Raw genomic sequence first — 8,800 nt, 5'->3', positions numbered from 1 at the left:
AAACGCATGAAAATAAATATTATTACCAGATGCTGAATTCTTCCTTTTCTCCTATGTTAATGCAGGAACAGCCTGTTCTAGCCACTTTGCACAGAGGATTACCTGGGGCCCACCCAGCTGCAGTGGGTGCTGTTGACAGCTGCCACTGTGTACACAGGGTGTTCTCTGTGTGTACACAGCACGTGCGACAACGTGTGAGGGAGACAAAAATGTGAGCGAGAGACAGGAGTGAGATTACATCCTGGAAAAGGCATCCCTGACAGCAGTGACATGAACATTACTACAAATGGGTATTTAAGGCCAAAAGAGAGTTTTAGACCAAATCTCTAATCATTAAATAATAATGTGATTGCTAATTTGATGGCAATTTCTACTTTAGACAGCATTCTTAATAGAGGCCAACTGTTAAGAAACTAAAAATTATATCATGAAAAAATTCATTATAAATTCTAAACACAACCACTGGTAAGGACCATTCTCAGGCTCTGAGAATGCTGTGATTGTGGTCTACTATGCAGGCCCTGTATACAGTCCAATTGTTTTGAAAGAAATCAATGGTTATTACCAATTTAGGTTGTGTCCAGTGTAGCTTGTGTTAAAGTTCAAGTATGATTTCCTCCAATATGTTCAGCATCTGCCAAAAAGAATTAAAAAAAAAAAGCCAAAACGGGGACTTTGAGTTCATGCAAAAATGGCATTTATGAGTCTCCGGAGAGGGAATACATGGCCATCTGTCTCATCTAGGAGAGTGAGTTTAGTGAAGGCAAGCAGTGCCTCTTCAACATCTAATAATCTGATTTTCTAAATGCAAGCTGGTGAGCAGCGATCTCCCTACAACGAATCCAGGAGGGGAAGCCTTTCCAGGGCCCTAGCTCATTCCCCTCTTCCTCACTACCCCAGTTCTCAAGCCACTGCTGGCCATCCTAGCCCAGTGCCTGCAAGACACTCCTGGATCCCATGGACAGGGTCCATTTCTGGAAGCAGTAGGGGCTGAGCTCAAACAGGTGCCTATGTTCTCCAGGACCAAAGCTCAAACTGTGTTTTAGTAAGAGCCGCTCTTTTATTGGGTTTGAAGAATGAGATATGACGGTATTTCTCTGAAAATCAACATTTGCAGAGGTTACCTTATTGCTATAGATTAGAAACGTAAGCAATTACATGATATTCGTCTACATCCCCAAACTGTAAGGAAGCTTGTGTTCTATTTGCTGTTGACTACATTTTCTATTGGAAGTTACTGAACCAGATCAAAAGAAACACACAAACTGTGTCCTGTTTACTGCAGTCTAAATTAAACCCATTGTTTTTGTTACTCAGGAAATTTTCCTTTTTTTTTTTTTCAACACAGAGAGAAGAGTGTTTGTTAACTGGTTAGTTATGATTCCTTACCAGAGCCTTAACATTTCAGTAGAATGTTTTTGGAGGACACCTGTACAACATAAAATTTAGTATTATCAATAACTTGATGACTCTTTTCAAGAATTCAGCCACATGTACTTCCTCTGGGGTAAGGAAATGGGAATTTAATCTAGTCTGAATCACAGAGATGCGTCTTGCCTTTGGTGCTGGAAAATCTGTATATATAAATTCATGTGTTATGTGGGCAGTATTCATATTCAAAAGCATAGCTAATTTCCCTACTATAACTTCCTTAAATTTATGAAGAGGTATAACAAGGTTTACAAAAATGATTATCTGTAGATGTTTACAAATATTAATTCATATTTGGTATCTTATGCATTTAAATGCTTTTACTTCATGTCCTCTGGCCTAGGAATGAGTCAGATTTGTTTTACTTTTTTTTTCCATTATAGTTCTTATCCGCTACTTAAATTTTGCATGGTAACAGCATCCTTGTTGCAACAGGACTAGAAAGTGTAACGGTGGCTTTGCTCATAGCGTTTCTGGTATTTTTAACACAAAGCCGGGGTTTGGATGGAAATACCATAGTGCGTTCCATCGAGACAGTGACACAGAAATGACACACGTATAATGATAGTGCTGGTTCTCTAAGCAACAACATACGAAAAACTCAGTGAATCTTACTTCCTCCTGATTGAGGTGGAGACCTTTCGGTGAAGCTTGCTTTTCTCTTGTTCTTTCTTTCAGAGTGAAATGTCCTCATTTCCCTTGTGTGACCCCAACTGAAAAGGTATTTTACTTCATGGAGCTCCAATCAAAGGACCCAACAATTCTTAGTAGCAATTTCCTGTAGTTAATACTCCCTTTCTCTTCTTGGCCTGGGGGTAGGGGTAGGGGTGGGGGTGGGGGTGGGAGTGGGGGTTGGGGAGGCCAAGTAAGCTCTGACCTGGAGGGACACTTAGGAGGGCGCTCCAGGGGTCCAAGGGCTCCCACACGCGTTCGCTGTCAATCTAACACAGAGGACGGGGCAGGGCGCACACAGCAGTTGGGGCGTCGGAAGTTCTGCAGCATGGACTGGAAAACGCCGTGCTGCCTGCCCTTGAGCTTCTTACTCGAAGAAGTATCCGAGGAAATGGACCTCCGGGCCTGGCTGCTTTGCGCTTTGATGGATTTCTCGTGCTCCCGGATTTGTCTCTGTAAATGGTTCTGGATGGCGACGCCCAGCGACTCCGGGTCCAGGGAAGCGCCGTACACCTCCCAGGTCATGCCCTGCTCGTCCCACACCACGTCCCTGACCCGCTTGGACTGTTTCAGCTGCAGCTTGGAGTCGGCGCCCAGCTGCTTTTTCTTCTCTCCCGGGGTGAGTCCCACCTGCGCGGCCGCGGCCGTCACGTTGAGCTCCTTGAGGAACTCGCTGACCCGGCTGGCCCGGCGCGGGCTGGCCTTGACCGAGCGAGAAGGGGTCTTCTTGCCCGAGCTGGGACTGGAGTCACCCATGGATTCAGACGGCAGGCTCAGGCTGGTGGCTGGTTTGGCCGGCCTGCTTTCTTCCCCGGCGCCCTCCTGGTTGTTTCTCACTGGGGAGGGTATGGGACTGGCAGCTGACCCGGAGCCTCCACTTGCTTGAGATTTAGGAGTGAGCAGGAGGGTGTTGGCCCCTGCCCTTGCTTTCCCCTCCAGGAGATCCGTGCCTTTAGGCTCTTGTTCTTTTCCTATCGGAAGAGGCGCAGGCTTCCTCTCTCTCGCATCTCCTTGGTCCGTGGGGTCCAAGCCCCCGAACTGGTTAGTTTTGCTGGCAGGGCCACAGGAGTCGGAGAGTTTGCAACCAGGGTCTGTGTTGTGGCCACTTGTGGTTTTCACTGCAAGCTCAGACGGCCTGGTTTCCAATGTCCCCAGTGCGTGACTGGTTTCATCTTGGCGTCCTGCACTGGTGGAAATCTGGTCCGTGAGGCTCGCTTTTAGGGAGCTGGAATGAGCAGAAAGCTGTTTGGAGGTGGGCTCCGCCCTCCCTGGGGTCATCCCGGCTGACCTCCCATCCTCAGCACATGTATCCTGGACATTGCTGGATGCCTCACCGATGGATGAGGTCTTGAGGACCTCCCCGGGCAGGCTCACCAGTCTACGACCCCCTTGGACCGCTGTGGAGTCGGCTGCAGCTGCCTGGATGTGTACCTCTGGCATGATGCCAGGGCACTGCCCCGACTCCTGGGGGGATAGCTTGTTGATGGACAGCTCCAGCGCGTGGCCCCCGCTGCCGTGGCAAACCACACGCAGCTGCTCTTGTTCCAAACGCTCAGGAGCAGGGGTTCCCTTTAAGAACGCAGTGAGGATGCTGGGGCTGGTGGAGACGGATCTGCTCTCGACACTCGCCACGGCCTGCACCTCCGCATCTTGCTGAGCCCTGTTGGGAACGTCCTTGATCTCATGTTCAGCCTGGTTGGTCATCGTACTTGCTTCTTTGAACCTTGATGCCTGATGCTGTGCTGCTAGCAGCGTCTTCCCTGGCTCTGGAGGAAACGCCGGACCTTTGCCAGGGAGGTGGGATGGTGGAGGTGTCACAGAACTCACGGCCTGGGTGTCTGAGGTGGTGGCAGAGGGCTGTGTGTTCCCTGAACACCCGTCTTCTCGTGCTGGAGAGCCACAGGCCCTCGTCTTGGAGTCGGAAATGGCTCCCTGCCTTTCGCCTGCAGGAGGGGAGGCGTGACTGAGCATCCTGGGCGCTGTGTTTGCAGTCTGCACCATTCCCGGGATTGTGTCTTGAGAAGGAAAATCACAGGGCACTTGATCGTGGCTGCTGCTACAAGTGCCTCCCACAGGACAACCCGGCGTCTCAGATTGCTCTCCAGCTGAGGTTCTCTGCGATTCCCCCAGGGTATCTTCAGATCCGGAGGAGGCGCTGGCATTGGGCTGGTCCCCTGGGATGGCCGGGTGGGTGTGCTGACTGGCTGGCATGGTACATGCTGTGTGTATGCGATCCTTCGCTGCTGCAGAACACGGGGTTGGTGCTGTGGGCTTGCTGTCTCCTGGCCGCTGGGTATTGCCAGGGGAGTTGAGTGTGGGAGATGCTTTCTCCACCTCATTGAAGATGCCAGGAGAAGACATGTCTGGCCGCATGGCCTCATGCTCACAGGCCTGCATCAGGGCCTCGGGAGCTGCCCTGGGGCTGAGGGCTGGTTCCGGAGGCTTGCTGGAAAGGCCATCGGTGTTCCTACACGGGAGGGCTGGTTGAGGCGGAGGGGAGGCAGCCAGTACCTCTCCTAGGTCGTCTTCTTTTCCAGAAGCTGTGATCAGGGAGGTTTTAGCTATTATTAGAGGGTCAGGTACAGTCCCCATGGAATTTCTCTTCAGGGAAACCTCGGAGCTCTCCCCTGAGCAGTGGTCCCACTGGGAAGCTGTTGTAGGTCAGAGCGAAGACACGATCAGGGATGACTCCTCTGAAGGACCGATCTGTGAATCAAGGAAACAGAACTATTAATATGACGGAGAATTTAAGGATTGAAGACACACCTATTACTTGCATAAGGACTCATACGTGCATTAAAAATCTTTCCTCTCCAAATCTGTTCGTATAAAAATACATAGATCATGGAAAGTAGATTTTGGAATTTTTTTTTAACTATACAGGTGTTATTTTGATATATTAGTTTGATTTTGCATTCCACTGCTGTCTAGCAAATAGGTTTTTAATGTATTTGCCTAAGCATTTGATAACTACCTTAAAAATCATTTGTGTAATCTGATTTACCAGATATCAGAAAATTCGAAAATCCTGTAAAGCTACTGTGGTCAAATCAATAAGTATTGAATATAGGGCTTAAACAGACTTGTTAAATAGAATATCCAGAAATTGATCCACATATAAATGAGGATTTGATGTAGAATAAGAGAGGCATTTCAATTTAGTGGCAAAAGGATGGATTACTTAATATAAGGGACTGTCAAACTATTTATTCATCTGAAAGAAAAGAAAACTAGGTCTTTATCTTACACCAATTCCAAAAAGAAATCCTGGATGGATTTAGATGGATTAAAGGTTAAAATATAAAATAAACAAAAAACAAAAAGATAGATCAATCAATAAAGAAATGTCCTATAAGAGAATATAGGAACCATAAAATAATCTAGGGACAGGGATGGTAAACTTCCTCTGGAAGGCAGAAAATACAGCAACTATAAGAAAAATATAAGCATAGTTATCTAAATAAAATAAAAAAAACTTTGCATGGCAAAGATACCATGAACAAATACAATAGATTTAAAAAAAAATGCTTGTGGCTCTAAGAGACAGGAAAAAATATCTATAATACAGTAGAAGCACTTAAAAATTTTCAAGGAGACAAAATAGCTCATTGAAAAAATGGATAAAGAATATGAAAATGCAATCTGCAAAATCGAAAGTCCAACAACCAACAAGCTTATGAAAAGATGATCACATTCATTTGTAGTCAAAGAAATGCAAAAAAATGACAATTAGATTTTACTTTGTACCAACTGCACTTAAAAAAACTTTAAAAAACAGTTATAACACTATAGCCTGGGGAGACACCTAGCTAAAGAAAGTATTTTTATTAACTGTAGGTATGAATGTGTATTGTTACAGCTTTCTTAGGAAAGCAGTTTAATGTTTATAACTAAAAATAAACATATCATTGACCCAGTGATCCCAATCAAAACAAAATACCAGGATATATATATATATATATATATATATATATATATATATATATATATATATACTTAGGTACAAGTATGTTTACTGAAGTACTATTTGTAGAGGCAAAAACTGGAAACAAGTTGATCTCCATGAATGGGGGAATAGCAAAAATAATCAAGACATATATCTACTGTAGAACATTATGCAACCATTAAAAGAAACCATTGCCCTGGCCAGTGTAGTTCAGTAGGTCGGAGCATTGACCCTTACACAAAAAAGTTTGGGTTTGATTCCTGGTCAGGGCACATACCCAGATTGTGGGTTCAATCTCCGGTCAGGGTGTGTACAGGAGGCAACTGATCAATGTTTCACTCTCACATCAATGTTTCTCTTTCTCCTCCTCTATCTTCCTCTCCCTAAAATCAATAAAAACATACCCTCGGATGGGGATTTAAAAAAAAATAAAGCTAACCTTCCCCCCCCCAAAAAATATTAATTAGGCTATAACTTTTCACTAGAGATTTCCCCAAGTATGGTTGAATGAGAAAAGCAAGGTACAGAGAAGAGTATATAAGTTTTTATTTTTGTAAAGCAGTGACCTAAAAACACTACATATGTATGTGCTATTTGTATGTGTGTGTGTGTGTACAGATATGTTTGTAAGTGATTATATTAATTCTAAAGATATTCAGAAGAAGACATAGTAGGTATTAAATAGAAGGAGTGTGATGAGTTGGAGACAGAGAGAGTTGGAGGTACCCAAAGGTGGGAAAATACTAAATTTTAAAAAGTATATCTAAAAATTTATTTGTGTGCCTTTATGCATAAACATTTTTTTTTATTTAAGAAAAAGATAACCAGGTAATGTGAATAAAGCAATGTTTCAGAAACTAGTGGATGACTATGTTTTGGTATTACCTCTATTTCTCATAGAGTCTATGACCTCATGCTAATCACTTAATCTTTCTGGACTCCCAATGAACTCATTGGAAAAATAAATTATATTACTTCAGAGGACCTCTGTTGTATCGAAATTCAAGAACCTTACATATTTGCATGTGATGGATAATAAATCAAATAGCACACTCTTGACTAATGCTATAAAGGGTCAAAATAAGGCAAAGGCAAATTTGGTTGGGCCCAGATTTCAAAAATACATAATTTTATCTCTTAGTTTAATGTTATTTGACCAATAATCATATGAAATCTAGCAGTGAATCCAACTTATCTTCTCCCCTAAATCAGCTCTTCCTGCTAACTTTATTATTAATGATAATGGGTTGAATATTTCCCCATCTTTGGTTTTTACTTCTTCCTGCTCATTCAGACCACATCTTCAGTTTTTGTTTGTTTACTTATTTTATTTATATTTAAATTTATCTTGTTGTTGAAAGTATGACAGTCCCCCACCTGAGGTTTATATTCCATTTCTCCCTTACTGCAATTCCCTATTGCATTCACTTGCTGTGCCCCAACCACATCTTTCCCTCTCCTTCTTTTGTATGTGTCTTTATTATACCCTTCCTTCCACTCTCTGCCCTCCTTCTCCTGAAAAAGCTGATTTATTCTTCATGGTCCCACTTAAACCCCACTTACTTTACTTTCTGAAGGCCTCTAAAGCCTTCAAATCATAAAGTCTCTCTCTCTATTTTTTGTTGTTAATCCTCACCAGAGGATATTTTTTTTCATTGATTTTCAGAGAGAGTGGATGGGAGAAAGAGAGAAGGAGAGAGAGAGAGAGAGAGAGAGAGAGAGAGAGAAAGAAACATTGATGTGACAGAGACACACAGATTGGTTGCCTACTGCACCCAACCCAACTGGGGGAGGGCTGGGGCGGGGGATCAGAGTGGGGATCAACCTGCAACGTAGGTACATGCCCTTGACCAGGAATTGAACTCATGGGTGCACAGGCCGACACTCTAACTATTGAGGCATGCCAGCCAGGTCAAGTATCTCTCTCTTTTAAAAAGCCTATAGCTATGTTAATCTGTGTCCTTTGTATTATGCTTTTAATGCAGTTTTTGTACTGTTATTCCTTGTATAAATGCCTTATTTATCCCAAAGTACTTTAAGCCTCAGGAGGGAACGGGACAAGCTTATTGATTATTTTCCATTCACAGGACACTGCAGGATCTTGTCCATAAAAAGGTATTAATTGACCCAGCTGGTGTGGCTCAGTGGTTGAGCGTCAACCCATGAACCAGGAGGTTGCAGTTCAGTTCCTGGTCAGGGCACATGCCCGGGTTGCAGGGTTGCAGACTTGATCCCCAGTAGTGGGTGTGCAGGAGGTAGCCAAACAATTATTCTCTCTCATCATTGATGTTTCTATCTCTCTCTCCCTCTCCCTTCCTCTCTCTGAAATCAATAAAAACGTATTTTAAAGAGGTATTAATTGATCCCATTTCTTTCCAAAATAGCCACTATTAATGTCCTATCAAACTTCAAAATAATAGGAAATTTAAATCTATGGCATGAAATAGAAATGAAAACACAATAAAAAAGAGTGCTGTGTTTGGAAGTAAGAAAATAGTTGTATCTTATTTATTACACTTTATGTATCTGCAATGCAGGTTTAGACAATAAAGATAAGCACATTGGACACCTGCTACAAAAAGCTGGAAGGTCTCACAAAGCCAGGAATACAGAATGCCTCCTCTATCATACCTTGGCCTAGAGCCAAGAAACCTGGTTTGCCAAGAGGACTATAAATTTTGAATTGCTCAAAGTTCAGCAACTGAAAGTTGAAAGATTTAGAAAAAGATGAGGGATTTCATAAAACTCAGT

At 43.3% G+C, this 8,800-nt stretch overlaps 1 protein-coding gene across 1 annotated transcript in view; it reads right to left on the bottom strand.

Moving 5' to 3' along the window:
• Nucleotides 1–1,011: 1,011 nt before the first annotated feature.
• Nucleotides 1,012–8,800, bottom strand: part of GPRIN3 (GPRIN family member 3) — a 70,942-nt gene continuing 63,153 nt past the window's right edge. Inside the window, exon 2 of the mRNA XM_079775955.1 lies at nucleotides 1,012–4,809. Coding sequence (XP_079632081.1) covers nucleotides 2,368–4,695 — 2,328 coding nt within the window. The 5' untranslated portion in view covers nucleotides 4,696–4,809 and the 3' untranslated portion in view covers nucleotides 1,012–2,367. The remainder of the gene's footprint in view (nucleotides 4,810–8,800) is intronic.

The sequence above is a fragment of the Cnephaeus nilssonii genome, assembly GCF_951640355.1.
Source record: "Cnephaeus nilssonii genome assembly, chromosome: 1".
Taxonomy (NCBI): Eukaryota; Metazoa; Chordata; class Mammalia; order Chiroptera; family Vespertilionidae; genus Cnephaeus; species Cnephaeus nilssonii.
Note: the sequence above shows the minus strand (reverse complement) of the source record. Positions and strands in the feature narration are given on the sequence as shown.